Source organism: Molossus molossus, unplaced genomic scaffold (genome assembly GCF_014108415.1).
Source record: "Molossus molossus isolate mMolMol1 unplaced genomic scaffold, mMolMol1.p scaffold_m16_p_24, whole genome shotgun sequence".
Lineage (NCBI taxonomy): Eukaryota > Metazoa > Chordata > Mammalia > Chiroptera > Molossidae > Molossus > Molossus molossus.
In genome coordinates, this window is record NW_023425360.1 from 7,124,024 (window position 1) to 7,151,005 (window position 26,982).

Genomic DNA, 26,982 nt, shown 5'->3' on the forward strand with positions numbered 1-26,982 from the left:
CCCTCCCTGCCTGATTGTGACGCTTGGCTCAGGCTAGGTGTGTGCTCACCGTGAACACAGGGCTTGCTGCTGACGTGTGCACCTCACAGCCCTGCCAGCTCGCACCCTGCAGCCAGGCCCTGCTCGCCTCCGTGTCCCTGCCTGCCCTCCGTCCATGCCCGTGGCTATGCCCTGGCGTTGCGGCCCTGCCCCTACCCATGACACTGCCAGGCCGAAGTTTGAGCTCTGCATTATAGAGTCGGGCACCCCTGATGGTTTCAAGTATTGGAGGTGGGTTATGGTTGCACACGATTTTAGGAAGATTAGTTAAGTACAGACCATACCAGTTGGGGAGGTCGAGGCACAGTAGGTGGTGGGGGAATCCATTCTGATTTCCAAGGCCCAGGCATCTTGGAAGTGGTCGTTTGCTTGCCGGACACAGCATGAGGACCTTCAGTAATGACCATGGATCTACCAGATCACTTGCCGTCGTGTGCTCGGACATCAAGGACGCCCCCTCGGCACCCCCCACCCTGAATGGAAACCTCCCTCCACACAGGAAAGAGCAGTACCTGGCATGAGGAGGTGTCTGGCGCCATCTGGTGGCCGATAGATTTAGCAAGGGGTGGGGGATGCTAGCCCGGACTCTTGTCTTTTCTAGGCTGGTGCTGCCACCTAGTGGCCAAGAACCTCAGCTGACCTGAGCATCTTCTGCTCACAACCCACTTGAAGGGACTCTCCAGGGTTCAAATGACTCTGAGCTAAAGAAACAGGATCGTGCCCAGGGGAGACCAGCCATGCAGGCCTTTCTCCTGGGACTCACCGTCCCTCAGACACAACAGCAGCTCTAGGATGCCACGTTCTAGACACCTGAAGCTTTGCACGCAGAGCATCTGGTTCCCAGTGGTCTGCAAGGCAGATATTTTGCATTTGCAGGCTCAGCGTTGGACAGTGAGTCACCCAGGAACTGAGAAGTGCAGCCAGGAGCCCAGCTGAGGGCTGATACGAGAGGCTTTGCTGATGTACCAATACGCTCCTGTTCTTTCTCTAAGAAACCGTACGGCCCCGGAGGCCTGAGTTCACATATACCTCTGTCCTGTGCAGGCTGTGTGGCCTTGAGGAAGTTCACTAACTTCTCTGAGCTTCTCTTTGTCCATTTAGACAAAGAGTGTCCTAACTTGAACCTTATCAACTGGTCATGAGAATTCTCCTTTGAGCTCGGGTACATGAGGGTAAAGACTTGAAGACAGCTGTTGCCTCAGGACGGAAGGTTGAGAGTAGGCTGTCCCCTATCCGAGGGCATGCTCTATAATCAGACAAAACAAAGGATGAACAGCCCTCTCCCCTTCTTAGAGGCTGAAGCGCTCACCCATGTCCACCGGACAGTGAGAAGCTGCTGCGGAGATGGGGTCTCCTGTCCTTGAAGTCTATCGGCAGATCTCAGGAACCCTCCCCAGGAAACCACAGGCTTCCCCTGAAGCAAAGCCCTCAGCCCCCCTCCCCCCCGCCCCGCCCAGTGTTGTCTCAGCCACGTGAACAAGCCAGGGCTGTCTCCTGAGACCACTGTGGCCCCAGGCCCCATGGCCATGACCAGGGAGGGGCACGGAGCTGGGCCTTGGGGTCCTGGGCCCTGTGATTCTGCCTGTGGTGATTCCTCCTTCACCACCATCCTGAGGGTCCTAGAATCAGAGTGGACCCCGCTGTCCTGATCCCCATAGGTTTCCATACACTATCTGCTTTTTATCACAACAGTTACCAAAGACTCAGTTTCGCGAAGCTGATGGCCTTGAAGGAAGGCGGTCCTCCCAAGGTGGAAACCATCGGTTACCTGGCGTGAGTGGTTTTCCCAGTGGCAGCCGACAGGGGTCAGTATCATCACGGTGGGTTCCCGCAAAAACTCAAACCACGTGCCGCGAGTTCTCTGGGGTACCCCAGGGTGCCTCGGCACACAGTTTGGGAACTGCGGGTTTACATTACTCTTAAGACGTTGACAGCTGGTGTTCAGGGCAGGACCCCAGAGGTAGGTCAGCACAGGGGGGGAAACCGAGGCACGCGGATGTTACCTTGCCCAAGGTGCACAGAACTGGGAAGTGGTGGGGCTGGGATTTGAACCCAGGCGGTCCACACTGTGCCCTGGGCTGCTCCAAGGAGGCTTTCCCTGTAGGGGTGGGAGAAACAGGCTGCAGATCCTGGCTGTGCTTTCTCTCTAGGTGTGTGTGTGGTGGGGGGGGCACTGACCAGCTCTAGATGCTGTGTCTTCTGCTGTGAAATGGACAGTAAACTTCATTCACTGTGGCACCGAAAGGGTTATGGAGATGATGCGTGTAAAGCTGGGGGCTCAGGACCCAACAGAGGACCAACCTCTGATCTCCTCCTCACGGCGCCCCCACCCTCCTGTGTACAAGAGCCCAGCAGGCAGCAGGGGGCAGCACTGAGCCGCCGAAGACCATTCTCTGCTGGACTTGGGGGGGCTCCTGACCTCTTCAGGGTCTGGTCCGTTTCGCCAGGATGTTTTTGCGAAGCAGGAGCACAGTCTCAGCCTGGCGGATGAACGGACAGGAGAGCAAGGCAGCGGGTGCACATTCCTCTCTGGACGCTGCAGCCCAGGTCCTTGCTCCCTGGTGCACCATGAAGTGAGTTGTTGCGTTAAGATATTTCTGATGCATGAAGGCCCCTCCCCCGGCCCCTCCCCCCACCCCTCACCGAATCATCCCCTGGAAAATATTAGAGAACACACCGCTGCTAGAAAGTTGGTCTGACGTGTGTCTGATGAGGAACCGCTCAGAAAAAGGCCCCCAAAATGCCCTTTACATAAAAGATGTGTGTCTTGCCTCTTGCATTGGTTTTGGGAATTGAGTCCTCGCCAGTTGTTTTTTCCGTATTGTGGGAAGACTCCATCCTGCTACAGTGGAAGCGCCCTCACGGGTTTGGGAATCCATGCCCGTCCTAGAGGGGGCTGCCGATGGGTGGAGAGGCCGCCTGGGTGCGTGGTGTCTACACCGCGGGCCTCTGCCTGCGGTTGGAATGGGTGGCCGGCCAGCCTGGGCCCCTCTGGGCCCTACGGGGCTCCTGTAGGCAACTGACTTTGAGGGGTATTATTCCTGTCAACTTGCAGGAGGCCCAGGACTTGGGGGTCCCCAGCTGTCCCATGGGGTCTGGCCAGTCCACACTCGTCCCTCTACTGCCCCAAGTCAGGGAGGGGGTAACAGGACCATGTTGCCACAACCATTTTAGTTCACTGGCTGTTTGTGTTCTTTTCCAGCGATGCTAAAGCTTGGGTCCCATGAGTAGTTAGGTATCCATTGTAATTTTCATTGTCCGAGCTGTAGGGGGTGGATCGGTGATGACTGCGTTGATGAGGGATTGCATTTGATTTGCATGAAAGAAGACATGTCACCGAGAGAGTGGGGTGCGCTGCTGGTGTCAGGGACTGCTGGGGATGTTGAAGGCGAGTCAGAAGCCTAGTTGGGCACCGTTGTGAGGGAGTTACGTTCCTGTCTCCTGTGTCCCTTTCTCTTGGGACAAGCTGAGCAGTTCATTCGCTTGCTGAGCCGTCTTCAGAGTACCTGTGATTGACAGCTGCCCGCCTGCAGCCTGGACGGGCGGACTTGGCTTCACGATTTCGCCCCTAACACTGAAATCCGTTCGGTTCGCCGAGGCCTGCCGTGGGCTCCGCTGTCCCCTGCCCACGTGCCTTTCTCCGTGTCACGTCCTGCGTTGCTCTCCTCCACCCAGTCTTTCCTCCACCCAAGACTGATTGTGTTCCCGAACCCCACCGTACTGAAGACAGCCCCCCTAATCCCAGCACGTACCTGGAAGATGCCCGTGTTCTAGATTTTTCCACTAATACCCCCAACTTTTTCAACTTTCTCAGTGTGGTTGTCTTTGTCGAAGTGGTGACAAACCAGGGTCGGTGGATGCTGCTGTTCTGCAGACTTCTGTAAACGGGAGAACCTGCCCGGCCGGTGTGGCTCAGTGGCTGAGCGTTGACCCCTGCACTGAGAGGTCGCCGGTTCGATTCCCGGTCAGAGCACATGCCCAGGTTGTGGGCTCGAACCCCAGTGGGGGGCATGCAGGAGGCGGCCAATCGATGTTCTCTCTCATCGATGTTTCTATCTCTCTCTCCCTCTCCCTTCCTCTCTATCTCTCTAAAAAATCAATAAAGAAAAAATAAATAAAAAAAAAACAGGAGATACTGTGAGACCAGGCGTCTGACCAGCCCTGGAAGCGGCTGTTTTGAGCCCCTTGAACTTCTAGCTTGCTCCAAGTCCAAGCAACAGAGCAGGGCTCTGCTGAGCGAGACCCAGCCCATTCCTGGGATACGTACCATTCTCTTTTTGCTCTTTTCTCTGTCGAACAACATCCCTTACGAACCATCCTCAAGGGGGTTATCTGGAGGCCTTGCTTCCTCTCTGTAACGAGAAGGCGTGGCTTCATTGGAAACCAGTTGCGTTCCTGTCCGTGGTTTCTTGCATTGTGGTTCGTGACTCCCACAGGTGTTAAGAAGGCTGGGTGTTGACTGTTTGGTTTGATGCCGAGTCCTCATTTCTGAGACTACTGCTTGGCCCATGGAAGGAGCTCAGCAATGTCGGTTGGATGGATGGTTGGGTAAATGTTCGTTTCCATGATGACGTCACTGGGAAGTTCAGGCTGATTAGTCTACCTCTGGAAACAGACCCGAATTACCCTCCACTGGACTCGGATTCCCTCTGGTGTCATTTGTCTCGACCTGATCTTCATGTGCCCTTGTGACCTGGTGGCACCCACCCTCCACGCCGGCTGCTTGGGTAGCATCGGCACACGTGTTGATTGTCCCCAGAGACAAACCACTGTTGATGGAAGGAACACCTCTTTACTCTTTTTTATCTCCAGGTTCCGGAGAACTGTCTACGCTTGGGAAACACCTACCAGACTGAAATTTAGTTCAGTGGATAGAGACTGGGGGGTGGGGGTGATTTGAGCTCTTTTTCCGAAATGATCTAAGAGATTTGTGCAAAGTTCTAGACACTGTATCTAGGCATGTGCCGAGGATCATCTTTTTAAGTCTGCAGAGCTTGACTCCTGAGCAACCGTTCAAAGAATAACAGAGAGCAACTCCCAAATCCGGGGGGGGGGGACTGCAAAATGGAAAGCAATACCTGCCTAATCAGATGCTCCCAAGCACGATGTCCGCTTTGTTACTTGCTAAATTCAATGCCCGTAAACACATCATCACGTTTGAAAGTAATTTGTGGCTTCAATTTTTCTCGATTTACAAAGATTCCTGAGTTTGCAGAATGAACGCTTATGAAGTCTTAGCCAGCCATAAATTAAACAAATTGTATAACGCCCAATAAATGGAAAGAGCAAAGTTATAAAAATCCTTTCGAAAATGTTTATGGCAGGAAAAGGGTTTGGTGATAGATGTGTCTGTATTTTCAGATGTTTCATATGATGGGGGGGGGGTAGAGTCCTCTAAAAGTAAGTTTACTTGGGGCCCACAAATATTTTTTTAAATTTTTTTTCTTATTTTTTAGAGAGAGAGGGAGAGAGAGAAACATTGATGAGAGAGAACATCGATTGGCCGCCTCCTGCACGCCCCCCACTGGGGATTGGCCCACAACCTGGGCATGTGCCCTGACCGGGAATCAAACCGGCGACCTCTTGGTGCATGGGTCAACGCTCAACCACTGAGCTGCACCAGCTGGGCAAGGGCCCACAAATATTTTTAAATGACCTACCAAAATATTGTAGAATTCCTGCACAATACAGATCGCCTCAGTAGAGCTTCCAAAAATCAGAAATACACACTTTCCCCCTCTAGGAGTTGTAGGCAAATTCCTATAATGTCGTTTGTATAACCAGACATCTCCTCTGATTGATGTCAGTCAATTTCCTTGACCTTTGATTGTTTTGCTCATTGAATGACCTCTGTTTTTTAATCTAATCTTTGTTCCATCTTTTTTTTTTTTCTTTTTCTTTTTCTTTTTCTTCCAGGCATCCTGTTCACAATGCTGGTATTTGGCCCAGCCTGTGGATTTATCCTGGGCTCTTTCTGTACCAAAATCTATGTGGATGCTGTCTTCATTGATACAAGTAAGGAGCGTCTCCCAGTTCCTGAGCGTAATCCACCAGCCTTCCCTCGCTGCCTTGTGAAGAGGTGTGAGCCCTAAGGCCTTTCTGCTGAGCAGTAGCCTCAAGGCAGGCCCCCTGTGGAGTGCTGGTGGCCTCCAGAGACTAGGACAGGGCAGGAGGTTCAGAGGACCTGGGCTCACCAGTCTCTGCGTGGAGGCTCAATAACTTCCTTCCCTTGATTTCACTCCTCCTCCTTAAGCGAATGGGGGTGGTACCCATGCCTTCCTCACAGGGCACTGTCAGAATCGCATGGGAGGTGGGTGTGCAGATGCCTGGCGTGTCCACCTGCTCACTGAGCGCTGGTCCATTCACCACGTGAGGACCCACCGCCCCGTCGAAGCCAAGAGTGGGAGCGGTGTCCCCGCAGCGCCGGTGTACCTATGGGCTCGATAGACGGCATCTTTCTCGTTCTTCCCTGTCCGACGCTGTTGCGGTGGCCTTTAGAAGGAAGAGGACCGTGTTTCCAAACTGTTTCAAAGGCGACCTTCTGTGTTCTTCGCAGGAAGAGCGAGTTTATTCCTCAGATTGCTCCAGGCCCCTGATCCTTGGCGCCCTTGGCTCCATCCTGCTGCGGGGATGGCGAGGTTACGTAGTGCTCACGTACTGCTCCGGGTCTGGGTGGCTTCACACACCCAGTTTATTTCTCTGTCGCACTGCATGTCCAGCGCGGGCTGGTGGTGCTGGGGAGGGTGACGTTTGGCTCATGGTGGGCACAGAAGTTCCCTCCGACCCCAGCCCGCATAGTTGCCAACGCAGGAAACCAGACTGTGGCCACTGCACTCTCGCTCTGGAAGCTTCTGCTGAAAAATGATACATTGTTTCTACTCACAAGCAGCTGAAGCAAGTCACAGCATGTATCAGTTGTCTGTGGCTGCGTAACAAATCACCCCAAGCTTAGCGATTTAGAACAATAGCAAGGTGTCTCGGGGCTGTGTCTGCGGGTCTGGAATCCAGGGGCGGGGCAGCTCAGCTGAGGGGTCCTGGCTCAGAGTCGCACGAAGCTGCAGTCAAGGTGTCATCTCGGTCTGCGGTCATCCGAAGGTCCGCTTTCAAGCTCACGTTCCTGGGTCCCTCCACTCCAACCTGCCCTGGAGCTGACAGCCCTGGAAAGGACGAGAGTGAGCACCGGAGACAAAAGCCACAGTGTTTTTATAACCCGCTCTCAGAAGTGACATCTCGGGGTTCCTGCTGCATTCTGTGTGTGTGTGCACGTGCGTGTGTGCATGCATGTGTGTGCACAGGAAGCCGGCCAGGTGTTCAGTCTGTGCTCAGGAGACGGGATCATCATTCAGGATGTGAACGCCACGGGCTGAGATCGTTGGAGATGATCCAGTCACTGCCTGTCGTAAGGGACACACCTCCAGCCTGAAAGAGGACGCTTCATCCCTGAGCCGTTCAGTGAGCCGAGAAGCTACGTGGCCTTTGTCTCGGAAGCAGCGGGAAGCATTTCCAGCTTCTCCCACCACCCTCGGGATCGATAAGCACTCAGTCCCTGCTCTCCATCCGTCATCCCTCGACAGTGCTGAATGTACTAATTCACCCCAAAGAAATAATGCAGCTTTAAATCCAATCAAGTCACTCTGCGATTCACTCCATTAATCCCACTGATATATTTACTTGTAGCTAATGATGTTACAAATTTCCAAGTGGGGGAAAAAAAAAAAAGAGGAGAGAAGACTCAAACGCAGCCTTATTTATTTGTTCTTTTAAAGTGCCGGGTCTGTTTGCGGGGGATCGATGCTGCCGTTTTGCAGAAGTTGGTTGGTCCTTTGGACCCTGTGCCCAGCAGGATGAAAGTCAGAGAAACAAGACATGGAGCAAGTCAGCTGCCATCTTACTTATATGGACCAAAAAAAAAAAAGCCACCTTTGCCAAAGGCCACCCGAGACGGGAGGAGCTGGCGGGAGTGGGAAGGGGGTGCACCGTGATGGGCAAAGCTACCTGGATAAACCTCGGGGCCAGGCAGCATGTCGGCCCGCGACATCTGAGCAGTGGCTCTCTTGAATCAAGGCCTGTGGATAAACCATCTCTGATCCAGAAAGAACCTTAGACGTCATTCTCTTCCATCTCCGTCATTACGCAGATGAGCAAACAGGCTGCGAAAGGGACAGGGATGTCCCCGATCCAAGGGAGCATCTATGCAACCCAGGGATCTGGAGTTGCTGTGAAGGCATTTCTATCTCAGGAGTCCCAACCCCAAGCTCTGTCCTGGGGACAAAATAGCATCTTGGTGCCTGGAGTGACCCAGGAGTGGACAAGTGGCTGGAGGCAGCTTAGCTTGTCCACTCAGTCCCCTCAGCATGCCATGGCTTTGCCCAGGCTGTTCCCTCAGCCACGAGTGCTGTCCCGACTTCTGTCCGTCACCTGTCATCCTCCAAAGATCGGTGCGAAGCCACCTGACCCACGAGTCCAGGCTCACCGGCATTTTGAAGCGTCCCCAATGGGCACATTTCCGTCCGCCTTGCTGACGACAGCCGTTCCCCAAGGAGCTGGTGCTGGGTTCTGACCCCATGTGTCTCTGAGGAGGGGGAGGGGCGGATGCCTGAGTCCTTAGTCTTTGTCTGCATCCCCCCGAAGGCCACCGAGTGCCGGTGCTGCTGTGCACCAGCAGAGGGCAGCAGAACACACGGTGTTCTGTGAAGGAGCAGCCACAGGTTCCGGAGTCCCCAGCAGTCTTGATTTTTCTAACCCTGTGACTGAAACTCGTTCTGTCTCTGGATGGATTCGGGCTGTGTTTTAAGAAGGGGGTTCTTGCCCTGGCCGGTTTTGCTCTGTGGTTAGAGCGTCGACCTGCGGTCCAGAGAGAGCCGGGTTCGGTTCCCACTAAGGGCATGTACCTCGGTTGCAGTTTGTCCCCGGCCCTGGATGGTCGTGCAGGAGGCAGGCAATCGATGTGTCCCTTCACATCGATGTTTCTCTCTCTCTCCCTCCCTCCCACTCTATTTGAACAAAAAAAGTGGAAAGGTGTCCTCGGGTGAGGATTAAAAAAAAAAAAAGGGCTTCCCAGGTTTTTTTTTTTAGGGATGTCCCTCCCCTATTGTCTCACTGACTTCAGACAGAGCCCCTCATCAGGACTGTCCAGTCCGTGGAGCGTGTCCTTCAGCATAACCACATGGGAGACATGCACCCAGCCACACGGTCTGAGAGTCCCGCTGAGAGCCAGGCGGGTCGGGGAGGGCAGTGGCCAGGCACTGGAGGGTGTGGGCCTGTTAGGGGCAGGTGAAGGCGGGAACATGCCTACCCAGTACAGCCTGGCAGAGGACGCAGGGCTAGGGGGGAGGCCCGTGAGTCAGTGAAGAGGGGTACGGGACAGGCGGAGGGTTGTAGGGCCGCCCGCTATGGGGTGGAGAGACCCCAGGGACTGCTCCCCGGGAGAGTCCCCCTGGAGACCAGTCTAGAACAGATCCTGGAGAAAAGGACTTGCCCTGGCCGGTTTTGCTCAGTGGTTAGAACATCAGCCTGCAGACTGAAGTTGCAGGTTCGATCCCTGGCCCAGTTGGCGTTATGCGGGAGGCAATCCATCGATGTGTCTCTCTCACATCGATGTCTCTCTCTGTCTCTCTCTTCCCCTCCTTCCGCCCTCCCACTCGATGTAAACATCAATGGGAAAATAACCTCTGGTGAGGATTAAAAAAAGAAAGGACTTGGTAGAAGAGTGTACCCAGGCATTGAGCTGCCCAGCCTCACACGGCGGGCCGTCAGAGAAGGGGCTTGCTAACCGCACCCCCATGGACCACTTACCAAAGCTGCCTCGTGAGAACCTCAGCAGCCTCCATGGGGACTCGGATGTCACCTAACCGACGAGGTGTCCCCGTGCAGTGGTGACTTCTGCATGCGGCCAGTGAGCCAGGCCTCTGTTTGCGTCCCAGCTACACCCGACAGGCCGTGTAGTCTTGGGGACATGGCTCCGTGTGTGGGTGATGTGCGTTAATCACGCGCCGTGTGTAGTGTGGCGTGAGTACGCAGTAAAGTCGTGTGTGATGAGGGACCGGAGAGGTTGACTTTTCCCCACTGCTGGTAGGAGTCAGACCCCAGGCCTGGCTGGCTCCAGACAGCTTGCCTCCCTGAAGCCTCTAGGAACAGGGCTGACACCTGCCCTGTGCTCGGGCAGAGATGCCCTGAGCTCCCGGCACGTCCGTGCAGACGGCTCCGAAGCCGTGTACCAGCCAGGCCCGGACCAGCTGCGTGGTGTTTGCAGCTGGGACACGATATGCCCGTCTGTGGCCTCCCGGGAAAGGTCAGCCAGCTGTGCACCCCTGTACGGCCCCTGCAGGGCAGACTGCTGTCCCCAGACTCCTTCACATCAGGCTAATTAGTCCCACAGCTGGGATCCTGAGTGTTCCTCGTTGCTCTCCATCCTCAGCCCCTTCCTGCCTCCACTTCCTAATTAGGTCTCTAACTTAATGATACTGTTGGAATCCTTGGGTCCCATAGCAAAAGTTTCACAAACTAGGTTAGGCAAATAGGTAAATGGACTGAAAAAAAAAATAGTCCAAAAACTGCCCAGAGAGCCATAGTACCGCTTACCCATCAGTACTGCCTGGGAGTAGGAAGTAAGTGTCCCCAATTTGCCAAGATCTGCCCTCCTCCCAGTCTTGGGTGTCCTCGTGGGTGGGTTGGTTGGTTGGTCGGTTTACAGCTGGTTCAGCCCTACTTCCAGTGATTTTTTTCTTTCGAACCTATAATGGGAACGGTGGTTGGAAACGGGAGGGAAATCTCACCCCCCTGGGTGTGCATGACCTTCAACAGACGGAGCACACAGCAGCCAGAAGCTTGTTCGGCTTACCCAACAAAACCACCAAACACTCCGACTGTCAGGTTCCAGGACATGAAGAGGGGAAAAGAATGGACCGTGTGAAGCAGGAACCCTGTAAGCCGATAAACACCTACGTGCAAAGGGAGCCCGTCTGTGCCGGCCTCAGGACAGGTGCCCATTTCCATCCTGGGGCTATTCTCCCCCCACTTCTCTTCCTGTTCCAGCATCTTCCCTCCGCCTGGAATGACCGAGAGCTGGCCAGGTGGCTGGAGGGAGGCCGGCCAGCCATCCCCAACAGTGCCCTGCGGATGCCACGCCTGGGATTCTGTCCCCAGCCCGTTCTTTGTAACGTCTTTCTTCACCCATGATTCTCGTTCCATTGGCACATGGATACATCTAAGTAAATGAGACAGATCGTGCTTTTCACTGTTGCTCTGGGCAACGGACTGACAGTAGCTGCTGCCAAGAGGCTGAAACTGTACTAACTTTTCAAGATCAAGATGCCAACTGGAGCCAGATGGAAAGAGAAGTAAAGAGGTTTTCATGCCTCGCCCCCAAGCTGTGCCTCAGACAGTACTTTTGCTGTTCCAGGCCCGCCCGCTGTCCTTACGATGCACGAGCTTCTGTTTGCTGAGCCTCTTGTAAGTCAGGCTAGGCTGGGTTCTGCCGCGGTAACAGGCACCCTCAGCAGCCCACTGACTTAGGACACTAAAGGTTTCTGTCTTGCTGTGCTGCACACCCAGCGCGGTCAGCAGGGGCTTTCTGTTCATTGTGGCCTTTCAGGGACCGTCTGCAGAGACTTCACATGCTCAGGCAGAGGAACAGTGTGGCAGGTGACACGCCAGCTACACGTGCCTACCTCCTCGCAGAAGGGACGTGGCGTGTGTCCCCTTGCTCACGTTTTACCGGAGAAACTATGGCACATGGCCACACCCAAGGGATGTAATCCCCCATTTCCAGAAGAGGAGACCCAAGGGTAGCTCTTGGTAACGCCTACCACACCGTTGTTTTGTAGCCGACACGGGCAACTCTCCCTCAGTGTCAAGAATTCGAAACAGTTCTCTGCTGAGCAGGTGTTGGGAGAGTTTCACTGTAACTAGCCAAAATGCCTCATGAAAATAGCATTCATTGTGGAGATGGGTGGAGAAAAATGTCTTAGAAAAGATGTTTCTCAGCCCAGCCAGTGTGGCTCAGTGGTTGAGCATTGACCCATGCACCAAGAGGTCGCCAGTTCGATTCCTGGTCAGGGCACATGCCCAGGTTGTGGGCCTGATCCCCAGTAGGGGGCATGCAGGAGGCGGCCAATCGATGTTTTCTCTCATCAATGTGTCTATCTCTCTCTCCCTCTCCCTTCCTCTCTCCCTATGTCAAAGTCAAAAAGATTTGTTTAAATAGGGATAAGAGAAGACTATTCCGTGGGGTGTTGGGAGGGCGGACACACTCTGCCTGAGGCCTGGGGCAGAGGAAGCTCTCGATCCACATGGCTGGCATTTCCGTTGGTGTCAGCTAAAGAGTCCGCAGGGAGAGCCTCTTACAAATGTGGTCGTCTGGTGTCTGGGGTCGCTTTTATTCCCAGGTCTGCCTGTCCATCTGGTCCAGGCCACAGCCCTGCTCGGTCTGAGCTCATATACCACGGCCCAGGTCTCCGAGGATTCTTCCCGGGCCCCAGCGACACGGGGTTGTCATCAGAAACGTTTCTAAGCAGCTCTCTGGGCGCGCTGCCGGGAAAAGGAGGGAGAGGGGGAAACAAAACAAAGACAGAAGCCTCTACCAGGGAGTCAGCTGTAGTTCATGACTCCACGCCTTCAGCTGGCACGTCAAAGACTGTGCACGAGGCCACACCAGAGGCCGCCACCGAGGCTGACTGGTCGATGCACGAGCAGGCTGCACACAGGACCCTCGCCGTAGATTCTGGCGTCGGTGACGTGCCAGGCGTCAGCCCGGTAGGCCCGATGTGGCTCACGGGGCCTTCCCCCAGACTCCAGGGGGGACACACTGTCGTCGTCCCTGTTGTACAGATGGGCCAGCTGAGGCACGAGAGGTGGAGTCACTGGCCTGAGGTCGCACAGGGAGAAGGGGCAGGATTTCAGCCCAGGCCACCTGGCGTTTGACTTCTGTTCCCCGCCACGCCGTGTGCCAGAGGGTGGGGTTGTTGAGTGGGGTCTCAGGTGACTGCAAATGAGTATACCTAGTCAAGACGATGTCCTCGGTAGTGAATGTTTCTGCGAGTGTGTGTGAAAGTGTGTGTGTGTGTGTGTGTGAATGTTTGAGTATGTGTGAGTGCATGCGTGAATGTGTATATGAGTGAGTGTGTGTGTATGAGTATGTGTGTGTGAATGTTTGAGTATGTGTGAGTGCATCTGAGTGTGTATATGAATGAGTGTGACTGTGAGTGTGTGCGTGTGCGTGAGAGTGTATGAGGGTGTGTATGAGTGTGTGAATGTGAGTGTGTATATGAGTGTGTGTGTATGAGTACGTATGAGTGTATGTGTGTGTGTGTATGAGTACGTATGAGTGTATGTGTGTGTGTGTGAGAGTGTATGAGGGTGTGTATGAGTATGTGTGAATGTGTGTGAGAGTATATGAATGTATGTATGAATATGTGTGAGTGTGTGTATGAGTATGTGTGAGAGTGTATATGAGTGAGTGTGTGTATGAGGGTGTGTATGAGTATGTGTGAATGTGTGAGTGTATATGAGTGAGTGTATGAATATGTGTGAGTGTGTATGAGTATGTGTGTGTGTATGAGTGAATGTGTGTGAATGTGTGAGTGTGTATAAGTGAGTGTGTGAATGTGTGAGAGTGTGTATGAGTGAGTGTGTGTATAAGTATGTATGAGAGTGTGTGTGTGTGTGTGAGTATATGAGGGTGTGTATGAGTATGTGTGTGTGTGAGAGTGTGTATATGAGTGAGTGTGTGTATGAATATGTATGAGAGTGTGTCTGTGTGTGTATGAGTATGTGTGAGAGTGTGAATGTGTGAGTGTATGAGTATGTGTGAGAGTGTGTATGAGTGTGTGTGTGTGTGAGCTGTGAACCTTGGCAGCTCTGTGGAGCAGTGAGTTCCAGCCTGAATTCAAAGGGGGCCTGGCTTCTGGCTGTCCTTGTTCAGACTGCTGCAAGCACAGGGTAGGCGACACCGTCGGGGGGGCGCGGTCAGTCTCCGGCCTTGGGAGGACCAGCAGCCGGACGTGGAAGAGTGAGCTGCTCCGGCCCGAGCCCTGTCCTCCCCCAGGGCCCTTCCGGGGCTCCCGGCCGTCTGTCCGCCTGGCTCAGAACCTCGGGGGAGCCCGGGCCCCCACGAGCCCCCGCTCACCCTGCTCTTTCTGCTTGCAGGCAACCTGGACATCACCCCGGACGACCCCCGCTGGATCGGAGCCTGGTGGGGTGGCTTTCTCCTCTGCGGTGCCTTACTCTTCTTCTCTTCCCTCCTGATGTTCGGGTTTCCACAGTCCCTGCCCCCGCACTCGGACCCCGCCGTGGAGAGCGAGCAGGCCATGCTCCCCGAAAGGGAATACGAGAGACCCAAGCCCAGCAACGGGGTCCTGCGGCACCCCCTGGAGCCAGACAGCAGCGCCTCTTGCTTCCAGCAGCTGCGAGGTAAGGCCCCGGGGCAGCCGGAGGCGTGGGGACCGGCTGGCCGTTGGGACTGGTCCCTGTGGGACCGGAGGCAGCATTGCCCTTGTTTTGCATGTCGGACTCGGGGACCTCACTTGCAAAGTAGCCACCAGTTAGGGCTGGCCAGCAGGCTACCGTCCCCAGGACACAGCCCCGTGGCCGGCACAGCAGCCGATGGATGATACACAGAAATGTTGGCCAAAGGAAGAGAGTGACCGGGCAGGAGGAAGCCAGACATTTCAGGGGATGCTCCTGAACTCTCCTCGCGCCATTTGTCAGCACGTCGAGACATGAGCAGGACTTTGGAAGTTGGCTCCCTTTGCCTGATCCGGGCATTCTTCACCAGCCCCACCCAAAGTGCCTTGTTTGAGGTCGCTCTGCCCTCCCCCCCTCCCCCCATGAACGATGAGAGATGTGTTCCTCTGGAAAGAAACAGTAACTCAGTCCAAACAACAGAGACACAGTGTAGACTGTAGCAAAGCGCTCGCTGTCATTGATAAAAGAAAAAACGTATCTTTTCTGACAACGCAGGGAGATACAATGATGCAGAATGAGAATGAGAACCGCCCCCTCCCCACCAGCTGGTTCCACATTTGATACCTCAGGTCCCCTAAAGGCCCGCGTGGCCTCAAAAACGGCTTCGTGTCTGTCACGTCCCCCACCGGGAGGCGTGTGCCCTGCCCCCAAATTCACGGGACCCCTGAGTTCAGGTCCCCTGAGGAACCTGCTGCGTTTGAGAAATGAGCAGACGCGCGGCTGGACGTGGAGAAAGGGGGACAGTCCCCTCTTTGCAGGGCCTGGGCGCACGGCCAGGCGAGCTGTCTGCAGCGGCAGACGGTGCGCCTCTCTTTCCTGAACCCCTGGATAATGAGGTTCGTGCGCCTTCCGTGGGGAGGCCGGAGCACGAAGCAGGGAACCTCAGGCTGCCTTGTGCTCAGACCCCTGCTCTGTGCCTCACTAGCCCTGCGATCACTGACTTCTCCCCGCCTCATTACCGCACGAGGGACAGGGCAACGCCACTCCTGAGTGGCATGTGGTCGTGAGAAATCATACCCATTAGGCGGCGAGGAACCGAAAGAACTTGGGTGCATTTCCAAAAGAGACTAATTTAGTCACCGAAGGCCGTGTCTGACCCCATGTTCCATGATGGCGTCCGACAAACGTCCAGTCTGGAATTGTGCACAGAGGGTCTCTAATGTCATCGCCCTGAGTTCCGGGTGACATTGGCAGACGAGAAGGCCACTCGCTGTGTGTCCCTGAGGTTGTCTTGGCTTGGACAGCCTGGAGTGTGTGCTTAATCAGCGAGCCCCCCAGGGAAAAACAGGGCCACTTCAGTAAGGCCTGGCCACCAGGGGTGAAGCCAGCTGCTCCCCTAGTAGCACACATGGACAAATGGGGCTGGCATGAGAGTGGACCTTGGTGGGGGACACCCTTGCCCGGGGGAGGGGAGGCAGCAGTCTTTCTAGGTTCTTCCTCATCCCAGGATGACGGTCCTGCCTTCCTATAGCTGTGATTATTAGAGCTGTACAGATAATCTCTCATCATGCATCTCTGCGTATATAAAGAGGAAAAAGATATAAATGTGCCATCAGAGAGCTCGCCAGCCATTGTCGGCACCACTCAGCCAGCCAGCTCAGCCAGCCCAGGGCGCTGAGCATGGGGGGACCGGCAGGGACACCCCCTGGTCAGAGACAGCTGAGCTGGGTCTTGGGGGGGTGTCACAGCTCCGGGATTCTTGGATTAGGGTTTAGTTGCCCGTCAACTCATTTGTTCAATTCAGTCACTGTTTACCAAGACCCTGCTGGGCTTTGGGGCCACAGTGCTGACCAGGGCAGCTCGTATCCCTGAGCTGGCCTTGGACGGGGAAGCCTGCAGTGGGCAGAGCCAGGCCATGACGTGCGGTGGCTGAGCCGACAGCTTCACAGTCGGGTCGGTCTGTGCGACACTCACTAGAGCACAGGCGGTCGCACGTTGTGACCTGTATACACGTGGGCTCCGCTGCCGACGATTGATGACTTTTCATTTCGAATCAGCAATTCGCCCGGCGATAGGTCTCTGCGTGGCCGTGAAGGATGCCCCGGCGGGGAAGGGGGGCAGTGTCTCTAGAACAATCCCCAGGAGCCAGAGTACGGCGAAGGGGTCTGTTAGCCTAACAAACAGTCTGCACGCACCGGCTCTTGGAGAGGGAGCCACAGTACTTTCCCATCCTTCATTTTCCCCGCTGGGACAGCGTTCTTGCCGTGGGGACATTTCCACCCATAGCGCCGGGCACTGCCCCCTGGTGGTCCCAAACTCAGCCCCTTGCAGCCCTGGGAGCCGGGTGGTCTCCCCGCAGTGTGGGCACATTCCTGGCGCAGGTCAGCTGAGCGCCACTGCCCACCGCAGGGAAATTCACGCGGCTCCAAACCTCTGCATGTCGCAGCGTCTCAGTCAAGTCACTTGAGCTGGCGAACGGTCCCTTCTCTGGCCATTAATCCGTGTCCCCTGCCATGCTCTGCAGAGCGCAGCGGCTCCCGGGGTGAGCTGGCATTGCCCCCAGAGCAGCCCCTCCATCCCCTTCCCGCCAGGACCAGGAAGGTCACCCCAGCTCCGGGAAGCCGGGGGACTGCTTGCTTGGGTTCGAGTCCAGCTCAGCCACTTCCGAATCAAGCAGCCTTGGCCAGGTCCTTCAACTCCCTGTGGCTTTAACGTGGCGTCTGTGTTCTCGTTTTTCCTCTCTGGAGGTGCAGAAGCCACCTGCGCGTGATGTAGGCGTCGGGGCCTGTGGGGCACTTTTCAGGGTACTCTCCCCCAAAAGCAGACTTGGAGGGTCTACGCCCAACAAAGGCGGTCGTCAGTTGGGTTTGCGACACTTATAAGAAAGACCAGAGTGCTGTTTCGAGAAGGGTGTGGGCGGGTTGCCACTCCTTGATTAGCCCAGAAGTCCCCACCTCGCTGTGACTGTCAGGTAAGCGTCTTGCACAGCGGGAAGCAGGCGAACAGATGCTTGGACTGATGAAATCCCAGCCCCCCTCCGGGAGGAAAACAATCCAAGGCACGTTTTTGCAGCTCAGCTGTGTCGACAGCAAACAGCTTCCCCTCTGCACCCAGCTCCGAAGTCCCTCAGATGCCCAGAGCGGCTGCAGAGCCCTCGTCCAGGACCCCGCCCGGCGCCTCCCTCCTCTGTGTGCAGAGGTGTCTGCTCCTCCCCTTTCCTGCGCGGGGAGCCGAGGGGGCCGGGCTGTCCCTGGTGCGCCTCCTGAGGAAGCCCAGAGTTTGCAGAATGGTTCTTGAAAGGCTGGACTCAGGGAGGGAGGAACTCGGGCTGTAACAGACAAACGCACAGTGGCATTGTTGGCTTGCCTCCACGTTCTGTGTCTCATTGGACATTGTCTCCTGTGTCACTTGCCCTGAAGGGGCCTTGCTGGTAGGGATCTGCGCCCCTTCCCCCTCGTGTGCTGTAGGGTTACTCCTCTTTGGTGCCATTTCTCCTGGCACGTCCTCCTCCCTTGGTCCACTTCTGAGCTGGACTCGGTCCCCACAGCCCCTCTGTGCGCACACCCTCATTGCCCTGCAGGGTGTTAGCCGTGGTCCCCTGTGGGCCACACAGCCCCTGCAGAGCCTCTCTGCTGGTCTGCATCTGCCCAGACGGGGGCTTCTCCAAGGACAAAGCTCTCGGAAAGTAGCTGACGTTGCACGCACGGTCGCACGCATGAATGACAGTCTTGCTAGCACGCGTGTACGTGTGCATAGCTCACACACAGCTAACGTCTGCTCCCCGCGCCCTGTTATAGTTAATCCCCCGGCCCTGTAAGGCGTCGGTCCCATTGGACAGATGAGGCTCAGCGTCTTCGAAAGCAGCCCCAACACGTGGGGGGAGCGTGGTTAGGGACTTCCGAAGGACCTGCACGGACCTCCTACGTCTGCAGTCGCTGAGGTGGGTGCAACAGTCCTGTGCCAGCCATCAGGACGAGACCCAGGTCGCCAGACTCTACATTTGGAGCCCTTTCCAGTGTTTGGCACAAGGGTTCGCTCAGCTGTTAATGAGCCAGCGGAGGAGGAAGAGGGGAGTCGGCCTGGGGTCGATGAAACAGCAGCCCCGTTTTGTTCCTGACACGCAGCTCCCACTCAGGAGCTCTGTGCTTTTAGACGAGACAGAATCCACCTGGCACGACCCCCTCGCCACCCTCCTTGCCCTGCCGGTGCCGTCGTTGCTGGGTTCTGCTGAGCGTGTCCCCTCAATCTCTCTCCAGCCCGCTCCTGGTGTCTCCTGCACCCAGTCTGCCCTGATCCCTCGGTCTGTTATTCGCACGGTGACAGCTTCAGGACCCCGCGGACCCTGTTGTCATTTTCTGCCTGAAGGGACAGAGGCAGAGCCCGTCGCGTGTGCCCAGCCCGGCGATATTCAGTCCCTCCAGCCTCATGTCACCCCCCAGCCATCCCATCCCCCACCCCAGCCTTCCCTCCCCTCCCAGGCATGTGGCTCTTCGTCACGTCACGCCGTTACCTGTAGACAGGTAATGATTCATGTACTCGGTCAGTCCCCCAGGGAGGGTCTGTGTCCGCTTCGCTCATGCCTTGTTCGTAGGTCTCGGTATGTGTTTGATAGACGGAGGGATCCTTGGATCGCTGGGCACACCCTGCCCGGCCCCACTCAGTGTGTGGCTTTCCCTAAAGCATCCCCACCCCCAGCCCCTTCCCAGAGTTTTGACCTGTGTCTGACCCACCCAGGGCCCTACAGTGACCCTCCTGTGTGGACGGGTCTACTCTGAGTCCCAGAGAGCGTGTGGCCCGGTGGTTCAGGCTGGTGTGTGCTCGTGGCGTGGGGCTGGGTGGCTTCTGGGCCGCGGTGCACACCGCCCTCGCCGCTGCCCCCCACAGTGCGGCAGGGGCCCCGCGTGGGACCCAGCTCCTGCCCCTGGCGTCTCCATTTCTGCCCCCTCCTTCCTCTGCCAGCTAGCCGTCTGTTTCTGCTCCGGCCGTCATCACGGCCTGTGCGTTTCTGCGGGATGTTACTGTGAGGAGCCTGGTGCTCTGAGCCCTTGTTCCGCGGGCGGAATGGCCGCGTGTTCTCTCTGTTGTGATCTGCGCGGTGCTCTCCCCTCGTGTGGATTCCCCAGGAAAACCTTCTTTCTTGATGCCGTGGGCAAGGGACCATCTGCCCCCCCAGACGCCGGGGATCCTGGGCCAAGCGCTGGTTCCCACGCTGCCGTGTCACAGGAGTCGCGTTTACGGGTCCCCGGGGACCGGCCTGGTCAGTGACTTCATCATGTTGTGTCGTGTTGATGAGGACGTACTGGGGACAGGTACTGGGGGGCGGGGGGATGCGATTCCCAAGGCGTTTCCGCAACGCACCTGAGGGACACGTGTGAGGGTGCCTGGCACAGGGCCTGGCACAGAGCTTTGGAATGGATGCAGGAAGAAAATAACGAGAAGGCAGCATTTCCCAGTGGGGGTTCCTTGGAACACCGGTCCTGTGAGGTGCTCGGGGGAGAACCGATCAGCCCTAACAGTGGGCAGGTTACATTGTTAAGTAGTGTCCAATAGTGGTCACAGAGCTCAGTGATGGTGGGAAGGTGTCTGTGTACCGTCTGAGCCTCTCGGGATGGATACATCGCATTAGAATAGTGCAGGCGGACCTGGTTTCTGTTCGTGTGAACTCTGGGCGGGTGTGGGGCGTGGGTGGGATGCAGAATAGATGGTGGTGGGGCCCACGGGAGGTTGAAGGGGATATACCCAGTCCCCCGCGTCCACGGAGGGGGATTTGAAGACGGGGTGTCGTGGTTTGGCTGATCTGGAAGGAAGAAGGCGTCTAGGCTGGAGGCCGGCGTGAGCAGAGGTGGAGACAGACGTGCGGAAGGCGCGGGCAGAGAGGCATCGGTTGGAGGGAGCGGGTTTATAACAGATCACGCAGCAGGCAGGTTGGTGTCGGCTCCCACACCCAGCAGGGTTCCCAGTATTGGAGGCTGCCCACTAAGGCTTTGTTTTCCTTTATTTCTCTCTCTCCCTCCTTTTCCTACCTCCCCTCCTTCAAACACATGGACAGAGCCCCTGAGTCATGCTAGACTTAAATCCTGCCATGGGGATTTATTATGATTGTCATTCCTAAGAACCTGCTTCCTCAATCTCTGGGAGTGGGTTGGTCTTCAAAGCAAAAGCAGTGCCTCTCACAGTGCACCCAGAATAGGACACGGGTCCCCTGAGCCCGGGCCACCCTCTGCGTCTCCTCTGTACGTGGAGGGTTTGAAGTCTCCCACGATCCCAGGTTCACTGTGAGGTTACGTGAGCGGCTATGTAAGCAGTTGGAATGGTACTTGGCGATCTCTGTCACCGTTAGTCCTCAGGACTTTACCAAACCTGCCTCTCTCCCTCCTGGACGACCCAGAGAGTCCACCAAGCCTCAGTCCTACAGGGATGCCTTCCGAAAACTAACCCTGGCAAACCTGTTTTCCCGGGAGACCCCTCCTCCGCCGCTGTGCCTCACCTTGTCCCCGTCTGCTGGCGACGTCACCGTGCTCCCACGGAGAGGTGACAGGCTTCCCCGGCGGGTGAGCATGGGTGATGCCAACCAGCATGCCCCCCACCCCAGCCCGCTTCTGAGACCAGCCCCGCAGGGGGGCAGGGAATGACCAAGGAGCCCGCAGGTGCTCAGTGCCCAGCGTGGCCTTGGCTCGCCAGTATCCGTATGTCTGGGCCACCTCATCAGCTCCTGACTCCTCAGAAGGCTTTATGGACGCACCAATCCCCTTGAATGAAAAAGCATAAAACACAGAGATAGTCCCGGGACCAAGCTAATGAGTAGCCCTTCCAAATTGGAGCCTTAGAGGACAGGGCTGAATTGCTGTTGAAAGGAATCTGTTGTCGAGGGCGCTGCACGTCATAGCAGTAAAACTCGGCATGAGGGGAGGAACCGGGGAGGGACAGAGCTGGACCCCAGAGGGAGCGGTCATCTCTGGTGTGAGCCAGCGGGCCAGAGGCAACAAAGGATGTTCAGCGTGAAAATCAGGCCCTCGGCGGCCGCCCTGGGCCTTCAGTCGAACGATCCTCCAACGTAATGATTCTCACAGCCAAGTCCAGGTGCACTCAGCCAGGAGGTAGACGAAAGCAGGCTCCTACCTGGACGGGAACGCGTCCCCCGCAGCCGAACTTTCCGGAGTAATTAGCGTGGTTGCTGAGGTGGGAAAGCGGACCCTTCACTGGAGATTCCCGTGTCTGGAAACGCCCTCTCCATCCCCACAAACTGGGGTGGCCGTGATCAAGGGAGAGGCCGATATGGAAAGGATGGCAGAGGGCTATGGTCCTGGAACGTCCCCAACCTGCCTGTTGATCAGAGTCGGGAGAACTTAACTCCAAAAGCCACCATGACTGAGCAGCTGTGGATACGGTCACAGCACAGTCTCCACTTGCCAGGTCGCTCGTGACAAGGGGGTGCTGTTGTCACCGGTGTGATCCTTACCTCGCCCCCGTCACGGGTACGCTTCACCTTCACAATGCGCCGCACACTCTAGCAGGTCAGCCGTCACTCCTCAGCCGTAGTCATGGTGAGGAGTCTTGACATCCGAGGGGCGTTGGTACCTGAGGTCGGATACTTTCCTCATTGGCCTGTGTGTATGTCCAGTGTATCCATCCTCTTCGTCTTTGTACAATCCACGTTTTTAAACATTACCAAAGAAGTATCCCTCTACGTACCGATACAGTATTTAAATAATGTGTAGTTAACAAAGGAAAATGTCGCAACGGGGGAACAGATTTAAGTGTAAATACTTGTATACATTTTTTTTTTATCCTCACCCGAGGACATTTTTCCATTTTTTGTTGAGATAGAGCAGGAGGGAGAGAGAGGAAGAGAGAGAGAGAGAAACATTGATGTGAAAGGGACACATCAAGTGGCTGCCACCTGCATGACCAACCAGGGCCGGGGACAAACTGCAACCGAGGTACGCGCCCTTAGCGGGAACCGAACCCGGGTCTCTCTGTACCGCAGGCCGACGCTCCAACCGCTGAGCCAAACCAGCCAGGGCAATACTTGTATACATTTATTTGAAGTGCCATTTCTTAAAAAGTCAGGTTATCATAAGTGTTTGAAGCCCTGTAAAAACTGAACACACACACACACACACACAGGCCAGCATACACACAGTAAAGCTTATCAATGGATGGATACTGTGGACTTAAGGCTGTTACCTTGCCCTCTTTATTTTATTTTATTTTTTTATCCTCACCCGAGGACATTTTTGCATTTATCTTCAGATAGAGCAAGAGGGGGAGAGGGAGGAAGAGAGAGAGAGAGAGAGAAACATCAATAAGAGAGAGACACATCTACTGGCTGAACGGGGGCTGAAGACAAATTGCAACCGAAGTACTTTCCCCTAGTGGGAATTGAACCCGGGTCTCTCTGGTGCGCAGGCCATCACTCTAACGCTGAGCAAAACCGGCCAGGGCTTTCTTCTTATTTATACCTTTTTAAAAGTTTTTTTCTGTGTGTGTGTGACATACATTTATTTAATCCAAGAGCTGCCGTCTGAAGGTTTTAGTAATTTAATAGGAAACCACCCAGCCTAGTCGGTGTGGCTCAGTGGTTGAGCGTCGACCCATGCACCAGGAGGTCGCTGGTTCGATTCCCAGTCAGGGCACATGCCCAGGTTGTGGGCCTGATCCCCAGTGGGGGGCATGCAGGAGGTGTCCGATTGATGCTCTCTCTCATTGATGTTTCTATCTCTCTCTCCCTCTCCCTTCCCCTCTCTCTAAAATTAATAAAGAAAAAATTTTTTTTAAAAAATAGGAAACCACCCAGCACCATGGAGGCCATCAGCCGTGTGACCGGGTTGTTTCTCAGCTGGGACGCAGGGTTGGGTTGCTTGGCCCACAGCAATTCTGAGCCTCAGCAGCCCAGTCTATTCTTATCACTAAGTTTCCTTCACATGTCAAAGGACCCCTGAGTCCCTAGCTTTCGTATAGATTTTCCTTCTCGAAACTTGGCATCTTTCCCAAGCGTGACACATCTTAAGTTTTGTGTATTTGCAGGTCCCGACCTACTGTTCTGTCGTTCTAATGTATGGAGCCTGCTTGTTAACATTATTAGAAACTTACATGTCCTCCATTATTATTTTATTCTAATTAGTTGGGCCATTTAGAGGCTTCGTCTCCTAGGAGATGCCGCTGAGCCCGTGTAATTAGGTCTGTTCTGAGGACACCTGCTTGATGCATCACCTGGGAGGTGGTGTGAGACTCTCTGCTCACCTGTTTATTTTGTGTGACCCTGGCACCAGCCGGTGCCCCCGAGACCTGGTGTGGTCCTTGCTGCCGCTGGGACTGAGCTCCGTCTTGTCCTTCCCTGCAAGTGGAAACTGGCACATCACACGCCCAGTACCCCACGTCGTCATGGCCACGGCAGAGCGGAGTCTCCGAGCGGAGTCTCTGGTACTGCGCTTCTACCGGAGTTTTCCTCCTTTGCTTACGACCGGAACCATTACTTACATAAGACTCCCCTTTAACTTTTTAAATATGTTTTTATTGATATTTTAGAGAGAGGGAGGAAGGAAGAGAGAGAGAGAGAGAGAAACATAAAAGGGAGAGAGAAATATCGATCGGCTGCCTCCTGCACGCCCCCTACTGGGGGTCGAGCCCACAACCCGGGCATGTGCCCTGACTGGGAATTGAACTGGGACCTCTCAGTCCATGGGGCGATGCTCAGCCCACTGAGCCACACCAGCTGGGCCATAAGACGTTTCTATAAATAACTTTATTTTATTTTATTTTTTATCCTCACCCGAGGACATTTTTCCATTCCTTGTTCAGGTAGAGTGGGAAGGAGAGAGAGGAACAGAGAGAGAGAGAGAGAAACATCGATGTGAAAGGGACACATCGAGTGGCTGCCACCCACACAACCCACCAGGGCCGGGGACAAACTGCAACCGAGGTACATGCCCTTAGCGGGAACCGAACCCGGGTCTCTCAGGACCGCAGGCCGACGCTCTAACTGCTGAGCCAAACCGGCCAGGGCTCTATAAATAACTTTAAATCTTCTTGTTTTAACCTAGCATTGTCTTAAGCTGTGATGGCCATGAAATGTCACATTTGGTGTGTCTGTCTTGGTTCTGTTAACGTTTTCGTTCGTGCACGTTAACATGTGGAGTGTATGGAAGTGACTGTTGCTGAGGTCCCCCCAGAGCCCTCGTTCATGCTGGAAGTTCCCAGCATCACCCCACAGTTCAGGGAATCTGGTCAGAGACCTCATAGCAAGCATGCTAATTCCTGGAAATACCCAAATAATGTCACTGCTTTTAAAGGATTAAAAAGAAATCACATACCCCTTTTCAAAAAGCACAAATGTAAGAGGGAATCTCAGTGATTTATGAAACCACATACTTTAAGGAAAATCAAGTACAATAGAAGGAGATGAACACGTGCGACCTCGAGTGACCTCAACAAGCGGCTCTTTGGCTCTGGTTCTTAGTGGTGCAGGACCCACGATATCAGCTGTCATCTGAGCCCCAAGCCTGGGGCTGGGTGGCCAGCTGCTACTCAGTAGGATTGGGTGACAAGAAGAGACCCCCCGAGGACGAGGAAATACAGGCAGCAGAGACCTGGGGACAGAGCAGTTCCTTAGAGGGAACAGCCCTGGTGCAGAGATCTGGGTGGGGAGCCCCGGGTGCTCAGGAGGAACAGCACCAGCCAGCAGGGCTGGACCAGAGGGAGGGCAGGCTGCGGCAGGAAGTGTGATCCGCTGGCCAAGGGGCAGACCGCAGGGCCTTTGCACTGGGCGCGGGTTTTGTCCGTGGTGGAGTTTGGAGCGGAAGTGGGATTTGATCTCATCGGCTACTGTGTATTGAATGATTACACTGGATCCAGGATGAAAACTAAGACTCTAGGGATTCTCCAAGTGAGAGCTCATGCAGCTTTGTCTAGGGAGCTGAAGGTGACAAGGAGGGGTGAGTTATGTATTTATAAATATATGTGAGAGAGCTTAGAATTTCACTTTTCGTGAGAGTGTCGAGATTAAATACATTTTCTTAACACATATACAGTTGTAAATATTAATCACAGAGGTAATGTACACACGTATATATATATATAGACACACACACACGAATATGTACACACACACACTTAGAGATGTTGATAGAACATAGACATTTATAATTTACAATGTATCATTTAAGCATGTTTTCCGCTTTGAGAAACAAACCCAGGCTTCTTCGTGGGGTACATAGAAATCAGCTGTGATGCTCATAAAGTATTTTAGATAAGTTGTGGCTGCTCGTAAAATATTTTCGTGTCTCCAGGAGCCTGGAATGACGGGCATGTCACGGTCTCTCCTGCGCTAGGAGTTGTCAGTTTCACTGGGGAAACAGCAGCCGTATCGGAAGCGGGAGCGTCCCGTTGTGGGTGACTCTCAGGCGACAGGTTGGGCCTGCGGAGCGGGGTGACCCCTGATGCTGTTACCGGGGGGCGGAAAGGGGCCTTGGGGGCAGAAGGCTGGGAGTGCAGTGTGTGTGACCTGGGCCCTCTGCTCCTCTGTCCCTCAGTGATCCCCAGGGTCACCAAGCACCTGCTGTCCAACCCCGTGTTCACCTGCATCGTGCTGGCGGCCTGTATGGAGATCGCAGTGGTGGCCGGCTTCGCCGCCTTCCTGGGGAAGTACCTGGAGCAGCAGTTCAACCTCACCACCTCTTCTGCCAACCAGCTGCTGGGTGAGTCCGTGCCTCAGTCCCCTGGGAGGGGGAGGGGCTGTCATGCTTGGGATAAAGACGACAAGACTACACGGAGGCGGTGGTATACATGCAGCCCACCTGAGGCCATTGTTCAAGATGCATGATGATAAAGAGCTAAGCCTGGCCAGTGCGGCTCAGTGGTTGAGCGTCGACTCATGCACCAGGAGGTCGCCAGTTCGATTCCCCATCAGGGCACATGCCCAGGTTGTGGGCCCGATCCCCAGTGGGGGGCGTGCAGGAGGCAGCCAATCGATGTTCTCTGTCATCGATGTTTCTATGTCTGTCTCCCTTCCCCTTCTTTTCTCTCTAAAATCAATAAAGAAAAAAATTTTTTTTAAAAAAAGAACTAAAATATAAAATGTACACAGGAAGCATTGTGACAGGCCAGGAAGTGGATAGATTGGTGTGCACTGGAGAAGTTGGGGGACGATACGGTGAAGGAAAAGGGACAACGAGATGGATCTTTGGTTAGGCACCTGAAAAGCAAGAATATTCCTGGCAGCATGAATGCACCGTTGGCGAATATAGAACTTGGAAGCCACACGCTCCCTTACCGTCCACATGACCATGACGGACATAATTCACGGGTGGCGATGCCCTTCTCCCAAGCTCAGGCATGGTCTTTCCATCCTTATGAATAGTGGATGACAGGCGTCTCTCCCAGTTATTTGAAGCTGGCATGCTAAAGAAAACCAGTTCCCGCCCTGGCTGGTTTGGCTCAGCGGTTAGAGCGTTGGCCTGTGGACCAGAGAGACCTGGGTTTGGTTCCCACTAAGGGCACGTACCTCGGTTGCAGTTTGTCCCCGGCCCTGGTTGGGTCGTG

At 55.0% G+C, this 26,982-nt stretch overlaps 1 protein-coding gene across 2 annotated transcripts in view; it reads left to right on the plus strand.

The window, feature by feature from the left end:
* SLCO3A1 (solute carrier organic anion transporter family member 3A1) overlaps positions 1–26,982 on the plus strand; it is a 246,849-nt gene that overhangs the window by 161,987 nt on the left and 57,880 nt on the right. For both annotated transcript variants that reach the window (XM_036277812.1, XM_036277811.1), the window contains exons 3-5: positions 5,956–6,054; positions 14,185–14,448; positions 25,974–26,138. In XM_036277812.1, the coding sequence (XP_036133705.1) occupies positions 5,956–6,054; positions 14,185–14,448; positions 25,974–26,138 (528 nt within the window). The remainder of the gene's footprint in view (positions 1–5,955; positions 6,055–14,184; positions 14,449–25,973; positions 26,139–26,982) is intronic.